This window comes from Salpingoeca rosetta (genome assembly GCF_000188695.1).
Source record: "Salpingoeca rosetta unplaced genomic scaffold supercont1.10, whole genome shotgun sequence".
Classification (NCBI taxonomy): Eukaryota; class Choanoflagellata; order Craspedida; family Salpingoecidae; genus Salpingoeca; species Salpingoeca rosetta.
In genome coordinates, this window is record NW_004754924.1 from 1,002,125 (window position 1) to 1,018,628 (window position 16,504).

The window sequence follows — 16,504 nt, forward strand, 5'->3', positions numbered from 1 at the left end:
GCAGTGTTGTTTTGGCGCCAACCGCAGCATCTTGAGTCTGTCTATGTTCATGGCAAAGCAAGCACAGCACCGGATCGTGTCGATACTCGAGTACTCTGCACTTGTTTCCACTGTTCACACGCGCTCTTCCCCACAATGGCAGACCCTCCTTGTTGACTGGCCCTTGTCGATGAAGAAACGGACGGGACGCGCGACCCGAATGGAGCCGAAAAGAGGAGCCACTGGACCAACAGATCTTCGACCTCTTCCCCTGCATGATGAGGCGACGGCAATATCTGCTCAGCCCAAACTTCTCTGCCGCTTCCACACAACGGACGAACGTCAGGACGCGCAATGGACGAGAGCTCGCATGTGATTGCCTGATTTCGCTTCACATCAGTCAGCCCCTTTGCTTCCCTCGTGCAACTGAATGAAGGCAAGTTTCCAGTCACCCTGACCACGCCTGCCGCCGCTCGATCCAGCACGCTCACAGCAGTGACACAGCAGTTGACACGACATCCCCCTCCATCCTCGTCATCAACACATCACACACACACACACATCACACACACACGCGCGCGCGCATGTGCAGATTCAGAGTTGCCAGAATACTGGGAGTGCCAACGGAGCAGAAGAACGTGTACTGGTGTTGTGCATGACACAGGAACGGCAAGCAACCAAGTAACCAAGAAGAAAGCAGTCGACTCGGATCAGGAAGCACAGACCAAGCAGCGGCAGAGCACGCACAACGCACAGCTGACAACAGTGATTGAGCAAAGATACGCATACGACACACGACACGACACACGACACGACACACACACAGATGCATGTGGGCGAGCAGCAACGCCGAATGGATAACGCGGGAGACTTGTGGCACCGGAGATGGACGTGCAGCACGCTCAAGCCGCAGGAACCACCCAGCAAAGGAAGACAGCAAGGTAAGCGCGTATGGTCTGTGGGCGTAGTGGGTCGATGCGTGGAGGCACGAAAGCACTGGCAACACGTGGCCATGAGGCAAGGGCAGAAGAAGGCTGATCGCCACCCTGCCAAGACAACAGCAGCGACAACAGCGACAACAGCAAAGGAGGCAAGGCGCAAGCACCGTGAGCTTGCGACAAACACGACGCCAGCAAGCGTCGCACAAATAGGCATCCAAGAACACCCAACAACACGAGCACCACATATGCACACACACACACACTCACGCTCATGCTTATACACAACACTCACACACATACACACACTCACACTCACACGCACACACAACAGGGTCACCACCTTCCACGTTGCGTCCAAGACAACAGCAGCGACAACAGCGACAACAGCAAAGGAGGCAAGGCGCAAGCACCGTGAGCTTGCGACAAACACGACGCCAGCAAGCGTCGCACAAATAGGCATCCAAGAACACCCAACAACACGAGCACCACATATGCACACACACACACACTCACGCTCATGCTTATACACAACACTCACACACATACACACACTCACACTCACACGCACACACAACAGGGTCACCACCTTCCACGTTGCGTCTGGCATTCGACAGACCATTCCGCGCCACTGCCAACAGAACAGCAAAGGCAAAACACACAACCAGTGGCACTGGCATGTGAGCAATACACCACAGCTTTCATCGCAAAGCTCCCAGCGGACAAAGCATGACCACCACCGCCACGCACAGCAAGCAGCGACGCCCCGCCCCCCGTCTCCCCGCACAAAAATAACAAAATAATACACACAAAGCAAAAAGATGTGGTAGATCAAAAAGAACGATCTAAGCTTCGCCAATGCGTACTTCCACGCCAAATATTTTCAGCAGGCGAAGCAATCACCAACACAAATGCACACAGCACAACAGCAGCGCACACCACACAACGCAGCACAGTCAAGGCAACTCACTTTGCTTCAACGCCACCCAACCAACTCCAACGCTACCACTCAACGCCACCCAATACACACACCTCTGTACGTCTGTGAAGAGCCGCCAAAGCCAGCACCATGTCCAACAACCAGGCCAACACCAACGTCCTCCCCAACCTCGGGCTCGCCCATACGCACGGCAACAACGCACCCGGTGCCGTCATGCACCAAGGTGGCCAGGCCACGACCGCAGCCAACACGGTCGCCGTCCAAGCAGCCGCAGCTCAAGGTACCGCGCCACTCACGGTCGCCAACTTGCAGGTCCACAACGCCGCGTTCGGCAACGGCATGCAGGTCAACAACATCAACGACGACCTCTTCTGCTTCAGCGATGCCGAGCCCGAGTCCGACTCCGAGTCCGACTAAGTAATCCGACCACCTCAACACCAACGCCACGTCCAGCAACTAGGAACCACCACCAGCGCCACCGATACGTCCCCACAAGCCCAACCACCCAGCCAGTCACCCCTGGTCACGCACTCGTGCATGCCAACCAAGCCCGTTGTCCTCCTTTCGCCTGTCTCTCGCTGCCATGTCTCCACGTCTCTGCTGTCTCTTCCTTTCCCACCACCCCATCCTCTTCCTTTCCTCCTCCTCCTGCCAATGCTGATCCTTAATGTTGCTTCCCTCGCCTCTGCAGCTGTCATCGGTCTGGCACCAGCCTCCTGCACCTTCCCTTCTTTCTTCTTTGCCTGCTGTTCTCCTGACTTCTCTCGGATGTCGCTGTTGTGGCACCCACTCTGTTCGCAACTCTTCCGTCCCTCGTCATCGTGACTCGTCTGCGCTGTTCCCCAAGCTGCCGTCGTTCCCGCCCTTTCCAGCTGCTGTCTCTGCAATGTGCTGGACCTCATTCAGCCCCACTTGGCCCATTCTGTCCTCGTACTCCCGTACCTGCACTCTTCTTGTTGTCTCTTGTCGCCTGTACCATCCAACAAATACAACGTAACGCAACATGCGGCAGCAGTGCCAGTGAGCTTGTGTGCGTCAATGATGGCAGCCAGTCAACACAACACACCACAACGAGGGCAGAGAGAGAGAGAGAGGAGAGGAGGGAGCGGTACTCACAGGGATCAGTTGCACCGCAACCCCCACAGCACACAAGCGCAAGCAACGCCGCAACGCGTTGCATTTTGCAAGCCCATGCAAAGCAACTTGCAAACTTGCTCCTCTTCGCGTGCACGCGCCCAAATTTCAAAGTCAACCCCACAAAGCTCAAAAGCCACAAGCACATTTACGCGCACACACACACACACACACACGCACACAAGCATACAAGCACACGTAACTACACACCTCTGGAAAGCATCAGCCACAGAAGCGCCGCAGCAGCATGGAGAACAGCATGAATGCCACCGACAACGAGCAGCAGCAGCAGCAGCAGCAGCAGCAGCAGCAGCAGGAAGAGGGCGTCATGCCGTCCCAAGCTCCAAGCTCCCCACGTGCTCAGCGGCCACAGAACACGCGGGTCCGGCTGGCCGTCCCTTCTCCCGTGGACGCCACCGTGGCAGAGGGCTCCTCCTCCTCCTCCTCCTCCTCAGCAGCCACAACCACGGCCACAACCACGGCCACGGCCGCCATGCAGGTGCCAGGCACCAACCCACAGGTCCAGCCGAGCACGGCTGCAGGCGTCGGTGTCACTGAGGATGCATTTGACAGCATGTGCACAACAGCCGCCGCCACAATGCAGCCCACAGTGAGCAAGAATGTGCGGCCCACGGTGAGCAAGAAGAAGCAGCTCCCTCCGGACCACATCTACTCCTGGAAGGACAGGCTCATGGGCCATTGCACAGGAAAAGTAAGTCAACCGTACACACACACACACACATATGGTACCCAGACGACAAGACACACCTCCAAGCGTTCCACATTTCCCCACAACGGCAAAAGACGCACCACACACGTATTGTTCACCTTGTGCTTCAAATACACGTATGCCCTGGCTGCTGCTCCACCACCGCCGCAGGAGCTCATCCAGCACATGAACCGGCAGAGGCTGGAAGCCGAGCAACGCCGGGCCGCCAGCAGCAGTGGCACTCCGCACAAGCCCCCGGTCTGTGTCGACACACACAAGACATATCATGAGCTCAACATCATCACCTGCACACGCACATGCACACACACGCACACACACTCACACACACACACTGTCACTCACACACACACACAGTCACTCACACGCGCACACACACACACACACACACACACACACACACTGTCACTCACACGCGCACACTGCACCTTGCATGTGGCCACAACATACCAGGAGTCAAGTGCCAGCAGTGCCAGCAGTGCCAGAAGCGCAGCGCAGGTGCATCTCGGGCCCACCAGGAGCGTGGCCAACTCCACACGCAGGGGCATTCCAAAGCGCTGCAACAGCGACAACGTGAGTTTCTCGCCTGCTCCCATCACACACGCAAACACACACACACACGCACACATACAAGGTCCAGCACGACACAGTCAGGCCACGATGGCCGAACAGCTAAGACACACACACACACGCCCATACACAAAAGATAAATGAGCACCCACAGCCACACACACACACAACTGTACACGCACAAAGTATATACGCACACACAACTGTACACGCACAAAGTATACACGCACACACGAAAACTCACCTTGCCATGCTGCCGCATCTTCGCTCACTTTTCACCTCCACAAGTACAAGTGCCGCCCCCGCGCTCCCGTCCGGCCGCTGCTGAGGAAGATCCCCATGCACCTCATCAAGAAGCGCGAGGAAGATGAGCGGTACTACGCCAACCTCTCCTCCGACGAAGACAACGAAGACAGCAACAGCACCGCCAGCGGCGACGAGGATCCCGGCAATGGCGACGACAATGCTGGCTCATCCGGTGACGCCGATGGTGGCTCCGCATTGTGCTGAGTGAGATATCAACACCATGGCGCGCTCAAGAATGCATCACCACCACCACTACCACAATCATCATCACCTTCTTCTTGTTCTTTCTCGTCTCCTCCCTCTCCCTCCCCTTGAGAGCGATGATTCTCAAGACACCACCACCACCACCACCACCATCTGCACAAAGCCCGTGCTGCTCCACACCTTCGCTCTCTGTCTCGTCACACTATCTCTAACTCTCTTCTGCCCTACCCACTCCCCAAGCGCCCTCCCTCCTGCCCCCTCTCCCTCCCACATCAACAACGCACCACCCCTCTCTTCATTCCCCACCTCCCATTTCTGATCAACGACCACTGTCCTCTCCCCTCCCCATATCTCCTCTCTGCATCGCCACCGCCACTGTCTCCGGCACATCCCCACTTGCCTGTCCCCAGCTCCCGCCTCGCCTCCCAGCCCCTTGCCTGTGCCTTCTTGTGCCTGTGGCATTTGCCAAAATGCACAAAATGAAATGTGATTTCTGCAGTAAAGCGTTTGGGTGCGTTGCGATGACGTGACGTCATGAGAAGCGGGCAAGTCGCAGCGACAGCTCCATTGTCATCGCAACCACACACACACACACACAAAAAAAAAAAAAGGAAAAGTAAAAGCAGCACACTGCAAAGCACACAAGCACACAAGCACACACACACCCACACACCCACACACACACACACACACACACACACACACACACACACACACACACACACACAGAGGGCGGGTGTAACCTTACCAGTGACAGTGGTTGGAGAGCTCCCACATGCGACGACAACAGCAGCCATGCGAGAGAACGGCCATTGACACCACCGTCATCACCACTACCACAACTACTACAGACGCCGACAGTGGCAGCATCAACTCTGATGTTGCCACTGGCGATGCCGTCTGGAGAGGCGTCGCGTGCTGGGCAGGCACAACAACAGGGACAGCGACAGCAACAACAGCGTGTGGCAAGATGGGAGGCGAAATGTGTAATCCCAGCGGCATCATGTCCGAAAGGAAGACGCAGAAAGACACGGAGTGATGCAACGACTTCTCCTGAACACCAAGAGGAAGAGGAGAGGAAGACAAGATATTGAAGGAAAAAGAACCGAAGCAACATGAGAGACACGAAACGCACAAAGGTGTGGCCACGCTGATGGCACAGCACAACACATGTGAGCACACAAGCGCGCTCGTGCTGTGCAACACTTGCGCCCATTCATAGCCACAGTCACGCAAACCAGGACGAAGAGGAGGAGCAACAGCAGCAGCAACAACCAACCAACCAACCAACCAACCAACAACAACAGCAACAACAGCAACAACCAGCCAACCAACCAACCAACCACAACCAACCAACCAAGCAACAACAATAACGACATGGTCCCGCGATGGTCCACAGCTCCCGGAAGACGGAGGTATGTCCGCCCCGTGTGCACATAAGCAACACCTCTGCCATGCAACGTCAAATCACCATCATTGCATGTTTGCGTGCGCAGATGTGAGGCCCCCTCCAATTCCCTCGACGCGTGTGCATGGCGATCCTTCACAGCACAACCCCGCACAGCGCACAAGACAAACCCCGGCCTCAAGCCCACAACACCTCCCCACAACAGGAAATCACATCTCACCCTCAACCACACATCCGGCATGTGCGTCGCACCTTGCAGTGGCAGTGTGCTGTCCTGTGCGGACTATCGGTCCAGCCCCTCCTTGTTGCTGCGGCGGCCCGCGGCGGCTTCACCACAGCGAGCGATCGCCTCCCGTCGTGACACCGGCAGTGTCTTGTTCTGGCCCGCACCGCCAATGGGTTCGTTCTTCACCCGCCGCTGTCCGCTTCAACTGCACCTGCTCCATCCAAGACGATCCAAGGCGTCAAAGGGGGGGGGGGGGCATGCTGTGGACGGCGTGGATTGCATGCTCGATGGCGTGCCTGCAGCGCATTGTGCTTGTTTGTGTTGTCTCTTCTTCAAACTGCATGCACGCAAATCCAACACCACCACCACAGCAGTAGTTGCTGTTTATCCAACACCACCACAGCAGTGGTTCCTTGTTGTTCATGAGCCCGTGATGCTGCGGTTGTTGTTGTCGCAGTTGCGTTGGCGGTTACGGTGAAACTCGTGGTGGTGCTGGTTCGTGTTGGTGTGAGCGCACTTGCTGCTGCTCTTGCTGCTGTTGTCTCCTTCTTCCCCTTTCCGTTACGGGGGGTCAGCACAAGTTCCCTGGCGCCCACAAGGTCCCCCAACACCATGCTGCTGCTGTGGCAACGCCTGCATGCTGTGCCTCGCTTGTCACTGTCTGCACCTGTGCATTGGGGGCACGGTGGTGTTGGGGGGGGGGGTGAGGTCGCGAGAGAGGAGGCGACGTTGACGCCCGCAGCAGACAGATTATAGAAAACCACTCAAAGCACACACATTGCACGCACATGCCTGGGCGGTGGATAGCGCACAACAAACACAAACACCGACACGTGCTCGGGTGCCTCGTTTGTCACTGCCTGCACCTGTGCATTGAGGGCACGGTGGGGTGAGGTCGCGAGAGAGGAGGCGACGTTGACGCCCGCAGCAGACAGATTATAGAAAACCACTCAAAGCACACACATTGCACGCACATGCCTGGGCGGTGGATAGCACACAACAAACACAAACACCGACACAAACACACACACAGGCACAAAAAAAACCGCCATGCACCAAGTGCAGACGTGCTGGTGGTGTGGTGTGATGGTGCCGGTGGTGTTGGCACCTGCATATGCACGCACGTGCACACGTGCGTGCATGAGGAAGACAATGACGGCTGCAACCTGTGATGTGAACGCTCACGCGAGCATGGGCTGAAGCAATGACACGCGCATGTGACACGATGAGGCCTTGCGTAAGCAGCACGCAACAGAGATTACATGTACACGTGTGTGTGTTTGTTTTGTTTGTGGGAGCGGACATGTGTGCAACTGAGCGAGTGGTGCACTGCGAACACGTGTGTGCACAAGCAACAGCGCCTGGCTGTGAGGCCCAGGCATGCGCGCGCGCGCACACACACACACACACACACACACACACACACACACACACACACACACACACACACACACACACACACAGCACGTCTGTCTTCCTCCTTTCGCAGCAGAGGTGCTCTCCTGTTACAAGCCCTCCTCGCCTCGTTCTGCTTGTTCTTGTTGTTCCACATCCATCACCTCCTTTTCATTCTCACTCACCGTATTGTTGCTGCTGCTGCTGTTGCTGCTGCTGTCTTGCTGTCATCTCCGCAGGTCTCAGTGGGTGCCCACGGCCCGCCTCTCCAGTCCGTCCTCTACATCCACCGACACCTGGGCTGTACACTGGCCGTCAAAGCACCAAACCTCGTCGTGCCACCACCCTCCAACAGGACTTGCTGCCCAGGTGGTTCCCATGGCCCCCTTCACCCAATATCTGTCAGTACACACGTGTGCACATGCGAGTGCCTCTGCCCACGGGCTGTTGCTGTGCGTCGACTTCTCTGTCCCCTTTTCTGTTTCTCTCCGTTCCCCTCTGTCACACACACACACAGACACACACACACAGACACACACACACACACGGCCTGTCTTTGTCGCTGTGTCTCTGTACACGAACGAACGGCAGCTGTGGCTGTGATGATGCGAGTACCTGTGCTCACAGCCCGCATGCGTGGGTGTGCCTCTGTTGCCGTTGCGTGTGTGCAGTTGCTGCGACACGGGTCTCTTGATGCGTGGCTGACCTGCTCACACACGTGTCTACGCTCTTCACAAAACGCACGCGCCAGCAGGTAAGGAGGAAGCAAGGACGATGTGAGATGCGGCTCAAGCACAGGCAAGCAGGTGGCGTGGCACGACCATGGAAGGTACTGCAACAACAACAACAACAACAACAACAACAACAACAACAACAACAACAACAACAACAACAACAACAGCAGCAGCAGCAGCAGCAGCAGCAGCATTTGTGCATGCACGTTTGGCCTTTGAAGACACAACAGCAACAGCACACTGCAACACACATGCGACCGTACCAGCTGACAACGGCTGCACTCGGTGCGATCACGGAGAAGCGTAGCCACCATCCACATCATCCTCGCCCCGACCATTGCAACTGCAACCTGCTGCATCGCCACTTGGTGCAGTCACGGAGATCAAAAGACAGCGGAGTTCGCCGGCGCATCCGCCCCTTTCAACATCAATCGTCTCATTGAGGACTTCTACCAGCGGCGGCAGCAGTACCAACAGCAGCAATAGCAGCAGCAGCAGCGGCAGCAGCAGCAGCTTCTGCGCCATTCACGTGCAAGCACTTCGCTGCAGGATGCACAAGAGAAGGGAGAGCAGGGATGTGTGTGAGAGACCGGGAGGAGGCGTTTGAGGGGAACGTGTGTTGTATGCCAACTGTGTCATGGTGGTGGTGTGGTGAAGACAGACGTCGTGCGTATGCAGCGATAGTGGCATGGTGGATGATCCATCACCGAGCAAACATGTGCACATGGCTCGGTTGCACGGGTGCATCCAGTCCACCATGTCACATCGCCGCCTCCATCCCGCCCACATGCACACATGCACCTACACACGCACACACACACATGCACACACACACACACACACATGCACGGACGATGGCTTCCTCATGCATGTCGACATGCATTAATGTAAACCAAGCAGTCGTTGATGCGTTCGTGCGTATGCGATACCTTCAAATCGGGAAAGAGAACACAGACGACAGAGGCCACACCGAGCATCCGAAAAGGAAGTGCGTTGGTTGGTTTGCGTCGATGTGCGTGTTGAGGTGTTGGGGTGCAGAGCTGCAGCATGACCTCGTTTTAGCGTTTTGACAGAACACGCCCTCTGCTCACTTCATATCCAACTTGCGAGTCCTTTCTCGAGTCCTTCCATGCTGACGTCACAGCCACTTAGAGCAAGCCCAGTCCGTAGTAGTTAGGTGTCCTGTCACAAGAAACCAAAAGAAGCCGGTGCTGTCTGATGATGTCTTTGCCTTGGCTCGTGTAGTTCCTTTTGTGCGCGCGATCTTCGTGTGCCACCACCATCACCATCACCATCACCATCAGCGACGACGATGTTGTGGGTGCACCGACGAGCGTGCTGGCTGGCTGCAACGGAAAGTCACTTTCGGTTCTGTGGAAACAAGAAACTGCATTCAGTCTCTCATTTAACACATTGTCACGCCGCACAACATTCAAACACACTAAACCCAGCAGATGGTTTGAGGGTTTGCTGCCTGCACTCTAGCACTCTACTCTGCTGTGCTGTGCTCTGCACTGCACTGCACTCTCCCACCCACACACACACACTCACACACACACACTCTCTCTCCTCTCTGAACAGCTCTTGCACGCTCTGTCGACTTCCTACCTGCCACCTGTTTGCTGCTGCAAGAAGGGCAAGTATGTACGTCGGGAAGAAGTGCATTGCCAGAAGAACCACAGTCATCTTGCCTGCTTGCTGGCTTGCTTTATAAAGAAGGCAGGTCCTGAGCTCACTTGCTCAGCCCTCCTCCCATTTCATCATCATCTGTTGTCTCTTGCCTTTTGCTGCGTGTGATCTCTGTTTTCTGGTTGTCGAGTTGGTCCTTGTCCCTAAACAGCCAACGCTTGGCTCACAATATCAGTGCCACCCTTCTTTTGTTCTCTTTCTGCTCAACTGCTCGTTGCTTCGGTGCTTCCTTGCCAGCTGTTGTTCTCCCAAGAATCTCCGGTCTATGTTTCTTATGTTTCATGTGCGCTGGGGCACCGCACTGGAGGGATAGCTGAACTACATATCTATGTACCTGTACTGTGTTGCTCTTTGTAGCGCTCATGTACTCTCCAAGACAGCAGAGCATAGCGGAGCACTGTACTCGTTTGATAAAAGATGCAAGAAGAAGAGAACACCAGAAGCAAGCTACACACATCAATGTGGATGTAGAAATTGCATGCAAGCTCAGAGAGAGAGAGAGAGCGCTCTTTCTGCTTTTTTCGTGCGGCTTTGGGCTGGGGTAATAACGGGGGTTTAGGAGTAGCTCTGCTTGGTTGTGGTCCCCTTGTCCCTTGCTCTGTCTGTTGCGAAAAGCTACATCTTTGTGGTCGGCTCTCGCGTACAATGGGACGATGACAGGTCCTTGTAGGCAACTTTCACGTCGCCCTCAATTGCTTGATTGAGCGTCAGCGTGCGTGTCGCGCCGGGGTGCAGTGTGATGTAGTTGTCATTGAACGCGTAGCCATCCACCGAAACGCCGCTTTCCTGAAAAGGAGCAAGTAAAGTGAATGGAATGGTGAGCCCGGGGCATCGTGTGCTTTGTGCGAGATCCATGTGAGGGCAGTACCTTGTAATGCACACAAACACACATGCACACACGAGCACCGACCTCGTCAATGACGTCAAACTCCACGAAGAATGCGATCGTGTGTCGTGGATTCGTGACCTGCCCAGTGCCACACAGATATCAAGGTGAGTGTGTACTCCATCGCAATGCAACCATGTCAATCATTGGGGAAGTGGCCGTGCTAATCAGTGTGTTCTCACCTGCACATGAACGGCGTCGACCAGGTGGATGTCAAGCTGAGCAGGCTCAATATTGCTGTCGGAAGAGACAGGGCAATCGGGGTGAGAGGCGGCAACAAACCAAGCGCCCATGGGCACACATACCAAGTATGGACATCAAACGGAACACGCACGCACACACACACACACACACACACACACACACACACACACACACACACACACACACACAGATGCATGCATGCACGCGCACACACCACAAGTCAGAGAAGTTGGCGAACTGTGAACAGTAGGTGATGTAGAATGTGGAGTTGCTCCAGTCCAGTACGTCTGGCCGACATGGGTGCCAGTACGTCTGATCATCCTCGGTCTGCGTGCGTGTGCGATGTCATCGGCCGGCGTGAGTTGAAGTGTGAGAGTGAGGGTGGGGGAATACAGACAACGGCGTGCCCACACAAGTACAGGAACCACAACAATCGCAGGCAGGCGCTTGTTCGGACCACATTGTCTTGATTCTTCACGAGGAGATGAATGAGGAGGGTGCGGCGTGGCTGGGCGGCACAAAAGTGACTGAGATGCGTCTGAATGTTCGTGACATCAAGAAGGGCGTCGTCTGCCCCAATTGATCCAATGCGAACACTGTCATTCCACAGCAGTTCACTCCCGGTGCTGCACGTCACAGATAAAGCAGTTGCGAGTGGTGTGAAATGAACTGCATCAAAGAAAAAACACGCACACACACATACACACACACACACGCACACACACACACGCGCGCACACACAACACACACACACACACATAACACAGGCCGTCGAGTTGCAGTCAGTCGCAAGCCGCGAAAGCAGGGAAATCTGGCGAGACGAGCCACTCGTCGTCACCATGCACGCGCACCTCCATATCTGGACATGAAGGTCGAGTAGCGATGAACCCTGTACCACGTCGTTGCGCACAACAGATATGGCGCCTGATGACGGGTTGAATACCGCGTGTGTTGACGGCAGGAGCGCAGCACGTGTGCCGAAGAAACCGCCGCCACCGTCGCCGTAAAAGTCTGGTGTGTGCGCACGTGTTTGGTTGTGGATGTTTGTTAATGTGTGTTTGTGTTTGTGGTAATGAGTATGAATGTGAGCGTGTGGATGTACTGACGAGAACTTCGTGCATGCGTGAAACGGTGTGGTGTGTTTGTCAGAGGCGTGCCAACAGTTGCTGCTGAAGGTAGCAGCCCTGTGTAGCTTTGAAGATGTTGTTGGTCTGACGCACCGATCAGATGCCAGATTAGCGACGGGAATGGATTGTTGAGCATCCAGTGAACAACGCCTGAGCCAAGGATGGCAGCAGGTGAGGTTGCGTGCAGGTGTGCTTGCGTGAGTACATGCAAACAACCAAAGCACACGCGCGCAATACCATGGCAAGGATGGAGGCACGCTATTCACCATGAACAAGACATAAAACCACAAACACACATACACACATATACACAAACACACAAGCGAGCGAGCAAGTACACGTTGTAGTCTGCGCAACGACGCACCTGTGCTGTTACGATACTTAAACGTAGAGTAGGCATCGAACATTGCACGTTCAGCTTCGTATGTCATCAACTGGCTCTTGAACAGAAACTCCTGCAAGCGCAACACAGTATCTGTGAGCGGAAGTACATGTGCAGAGTGCGAAGCATGCTCCTCATCCAGCCTTCCAAAAAGCACACGCATGTACACATATGAACATACACAGACACATGTACAGACACACACAAACACACATACATACGTACATACATACATACATACGTCGATTCCGCAGCGCAAGCAGAGCAAAACGAAGAAGCACCAACTTCACAGATCAGGACCACACAACACACCTCAATGCTGTTTGCTGCCCCAACACGGGCGGTCAACGGTGGAACGAAGAACCGCAGGTCATGGAACAAGCCCTGAAATCATAATTGCACGCACGAACGTACGTGTGTGCGTGTGTGTGGATTGGGTCGTGCGGTTGTACGCGAGTACGTGTGTATGTGTTCATGTGTGTGCGTGTGTGTTCATGTGTGCGAGCGTCATGGATGCCACGGACAGTGCAGTTTGAGGGAGCGGGTCTGAATCTGGTGATGTGGCAGGTTTGCTTGCAGGCACGTACCAACTGCGAACCGCAGTGGAAGTCCCAAACGTCGTTGATCGGCCACAGCTCGTTTGCTTCAAACATCTTCTTCGCGCTGTGCATGTGTGCGTGCATACACGTGCATGCATGTGAGCGTGAGCCTGCTCGTGCTGGAGGCATGTCAACAGGGTTTCAAAACAATGCGTGCAAGCCTTGACTCCAAGCCTTGGCTGCAACCCCTGAGTGCAGGTTGTGGTGTGGCACCTGCGAAGCCGAACTGGCGCCGCTCCGGGGCTGATTTCTGTCGAGAATCCAAACGCAGCGCCCGAGGACACGTGGGCCTTAAACGTGCGCATGTGGAAACGAATGAGCGATGATAGGCGATGATGAGCGTGGGGATGTGCATTCAGTTGTGAACTGGCTTGTTCGAAAAAAAAAAAAACCTCTGAACAGGGTCACATGCCCACACGGAAAGCGGACAAACACGCACATGAAATTTCATGCGAGCTGCCGTCGATGTTCACAGCATGCAGTGAAACGCAAACACATGACATGACATTGCGACACGACACACACGCTCAACTCACCAATCCTTGATACCAGTAGAGCGGCGGCACCCATGCATATGGACCGTTCATCTTCACACCTGTTCGACCTCCAGCCGGCGTCGACACGTTGCTTGCAGCTGCAGTTGTCGCAAAACAGCGGGATGAAGGGGGCGGGGCGGGAGGTTACAGGTTCACACAATGAAGAGATGCTGGGTGGGGCTTGGGTTCAGTGATTGTGGTGACACTCTGTTACTGAGTGCACGGTTGGGTCATAACACGCACTGCACGTGACGCTCACACACACACACACACACACACACACACACAAGCAAGCAAGCGAACAAACGAGTGCACACACAGCGTGTGACGCACATGAGATAAAGGGCAGGTGCCAGTACTCGTCCTCCCGGACACGCAAATATTCGTTCTCCACATGTGACGGTGGGGCTTCATCACTCCCATACAGAAACCCGAGCACAGACGCATGCGCGCGCAAGCGCCGGAACTGCGTGCGTGTGCGTGTGTGCGTGTGCGTGCGTGTGTGTGTGTGTGTGTGTGTTGGGGGATGCAAACGTGGCGATGGGTGGAACATAGACGATTGAGGAAGGCCAGACAACACCGGCAGCTCACAACAAAACAACGCACACACATGCACACACACCTGTGATCGCATGGATTCCATCGCTATCAAGTGCTGTTCGTCCTTCCAATCGCTCCAGTGCTGCCACGCATCACAGCAGCACCAGCCTGCATGTGTTCGCATGTTCGTATGTGTTCGCACGTGTGTGTGTGTGTGTTCGCATGTTTGTATGTGTGTGTGTAAGATTGGAACAAGCATGGGGTCTCGCACAGGCAACACAGCGCATCTAGCTGGTGCGTGCGTGCATGCATGCCTGAGCGCGTTTTCGAACGACAGTGCATCCAACCTGGGAGAACCATGATGCCCATCTCGTCTGTCATCTCGAAGAACTCTGCAGTCATCATCTTTCCTTCGAGGCGGATCGTGTTCAGCCCCATCTGCTTCACCTTCTCCAGCATCGCTCGCTGCGACGCACACACACACACACATACACACATACACACACACACACACGCACGCACGCACAACAGCAGACACGCAGAGGCGGTTGGTTTGGGTCATCATCAAGAGCGTGAACGATGTGGTAAGGCAGGCGAATGCATGGGCACACATCGCTACGAATGCACCGGTGCGTGCGACTTTGGGTGGGCAGTCAGACATGAGTACAGTTGAGCGAGCAGAGCTGTAAGGGACCCAGCGCACACACGAAACTCTGGCAGCAAGCAGCGTGCATAGCCCACCTGGTATGATGTGTTGTAGCGAAGGAAGAGGTGAGGTGAGTAGCCACCACCGTACACCATGAACTTGCGATCGTTCACGTAGAAGAGACGGTACCCGTTGGCATCGCGAACAGACGTCTGGTGCATACACGTGTCGTGAAAACAAGAGGAGCGTGTTATGGTGTTGTGCGAGCATGCGGAATGTGTGTTTGTGTTGATGCGCGTACGTGTGAGCAATCGTGAGAATACATGCACGTGTTTGCGTGTGAGGTCATTGTCTCGCGTATCGGCAGTGTGCAGGCCCACGTCACGCGTGCGTGTGTTTCTTGTGTGAAGTTTTGGGTGTATCCAATTCCAATCGGGCGGACCGCAACGCACGCACGCACACACATACACACACACACACACACACACACACACACACACACACACACACACACACACACACACACACACACACACACACGGGCGCGCAACTCATATACCCGTTGAGCACATACCACTTTACGCAGGCCGATGTGACGCGTGGCAGAGGCAAGAGTGGCCTGGTTCTGTGAGGACGCATGTAAATTTGGGGTGTGATGACGGCGGCGTTGAACGAGAGGATGGGTGTGGAGTCTGATGGTGCGCCGACGAACCCGCGGGCAAAGGTGGACGAAACACAAAGACACATTCACAGAGACCTGGGAAACGCTTGCACAAAACCCTGAGCGTATAATTCTCCTCTCCCCCCACACACTCGTTCACACACACACACACACACACACACACACACACACACACACAACGTGCGTGCCTGTGTGATGTGGATGGAAACTGGGGTGCGTGGCTGTGGACCGAATCGCCAGGGCCACCACAGGGAGATATTACACACGCGCGATAGCTCTGGATGCCTGGTGCTGTTGAATGAAACGGTTGTTGACGTGTTGGCAGCCGTGTCCACCACCCGCCACACACGTACACCCTGCACGCTTGCAGTGACGTTCATGCGCATAGGCGTGGACAGCATGTTGTGAACTGTCGCTGTGATGGATACGTTTGCGCAGACAGGCCCTTCCAGAGTTGTTGTGTCACCATCAGCATGCGTGCCGTGGGCTGTGTGGTCGTGGTTGCTGTTGATGCTGACGACAGCAGCACCAAGGGAGTCGACCATCACGCCACTGGGAAGCGTGTGGAAGCAGCACGGGCTGAAACACACCCATGTTCCTGTGGTGCATGGCAGCCATGGCGGGTGTGAATGCAGCAGTTGGTGCAGCGAGT

At 55.2% G+C, this 16,504-nt stretch overlaps 6 protein-coding genes across 6 annotated transcripts in view; 3 read left to right on the forward strand and 3 right to left on the reverse strand.

Annotated features, from left to right (window-relative positions):
* Nucleotides 1-257: 257 nt before the first annotated feature.
* On the forward strand, nt 258-2,274 carry PTSG_04514 (uncharacterized protein; the record flags this gene model as incomplete). The annotated part of the gene is made up of 7 exons (XM_004994553.1): nt 258-320; nt 572-625; nt 806-920; nt 1,034-1,085; nt 1,252-1,331; nt 1,498-1,597; nt 1,968-2,274. The coding sequence occupies 7 exons, from the start codon at nt 258-260 to the stop codon at nt 2,272-2,274; spliced, it is 771 nt and encodes a 256-aa protein (XP_004994610.1).
* A 964-nt stretch (nt 2,275-3,238) lies between these two features.
* Nucleotides 3,239-4,798, forward strand: PTSG_04515 (uncharacterized protein; the record flags this gene model as incomplete). The annotated part of the gene is made up of 4 exons (XM_004994554.1): nt 3,239-3,703; nt 3,872-3,958; nt 4,172-4,291; nt 4,577-4,798. The coding sequence occupies 4 exons, from the start codon at nt 3,239-3,241 to the stop codon at nt 4,796-4,798; spliced, it is 894 nt and encodes a 297-aa protein (XP_004994611.1).
* Nucleotides 4,799-5,117: 319 nt separating this feature from the next.
* On the reverse strand, nt 5,118-6,014 carry PTSG_12186 (uncharacterized protein; the record flags this gene model as incomplete). The annotated part of the gene is made up of 2 exons (XM_004994555.1): nt 5,118-5,291; nt 5,547-6,014. 2 exons carry the CDS (start codon nt 6,012-6,014, stop codon nt 5,118-5,120), a joined length of 642 nt encoding a protein of 213 aa, XP_004994612.1.
* A 475-nt stretch (nt 6,015-6,489) lies between these two features.
* Nucleotides 6,490-8,058, reverse strand: PTSG_12187 (uncharacterized protein; the record flags this gene model as incomplete). The annotated part of the gene is made up of 5 exons (XM_004994556.1): nt 6,490-6,585; nt 6,828-7,082; nt 7,266-7,298; nt 7,500-7,540; nt 8,013-8,058. 5 exons carry the CDS (start codon nt 8,056-8,058, stop codon nt 6,490-6,492), a joined length of 471 nt encoding a protein of 156 aa, XP_004994613.1.
* Nucleotides 8,059-8,608: 550 nt separating this feature from the next.
* On the forward strand, nt 8,609-9,047 carry PTSG_04517 (uncharacterized protein; the record flags this gene model as incomplete). Its single annotated transcript, XM_004994557.1, has 2 exons — nt 8,609-8,757; nt 8,936-9,047. 2 exons carry the CDS (start codon nt 8,609-8,611, stop codon nt 9,045-9,047), a joined length of 261 nt encoding a protein of 86 aa, XP_004994614.1.
* A 1,818-nt stretch (nt 9,048-10,865) lies between these two features.
* PTSG_04518 (uncharacterized protein) overlaps nt 10,866-16,504 on the reverse strand; it is a gene marked incomplete at both ends in the record, with an annotated part of 6,547 nt that continues 908 nt past the window's right edge. The window contains 18 exons of the mRNA XM_004994558.1: nt 10,866-11,036; nt 11,161-11,217; nt 11,319-11,373; nt 11,555-11,667; nt 11,798-11,966; nt 12,192-12,351; nt 12,561-12,617; nt 12,832-12,922; nt 13,162-13,233; nt 13,437-13,512; nt 13,662-13,738; nt 13,985-14,082; nt 14,318-14,450; nt 14,607-14,692; nt 14,872-14,989; nt 15,266-15,382; nt 15,745-15,795; nt 16,206-16,431. Of these exons, the coding sequence (XP_004994615.1) occupies nt 10,866-11,036; nt 11,161-11,217; nt 11,319-11,373; nt 11,555-11,667; nt 11,798-11,966; nt 12,192-12,351; nt 12,561-12,617; nt 12,832-12,922; nt 13,162-13,233; nt 13,437-13,512; nt 13,662-13,738; nt 13,985-14,082; nt 14,318-14,450; nt 14,607-14,692; nt 14,872-14,989; nt 15,266-15,382; nt 15,745-15,795; nt 16,206-16,431 (1,927 nt within the window). The remainder of the gene's footprint in view (nt 11,037-11,160; nt 11,218-11,318; nt 11,374-11,554; nt 11,668-11,797; nt 11,967-12,191; nt 12,352-12,560; nt 12,618-12,831; nt 12,923-13,161; nt 13,234-13,436; nt 13,513-13,661; nt 13,739-13,984; nt 14,083-14,317; nt 14,451-14,606; nt 14,693-14,871; nt 14,990-15,265; nt 15,383-15,744; nt 15,796-16,205; nt 16,432-16,504) is intronic.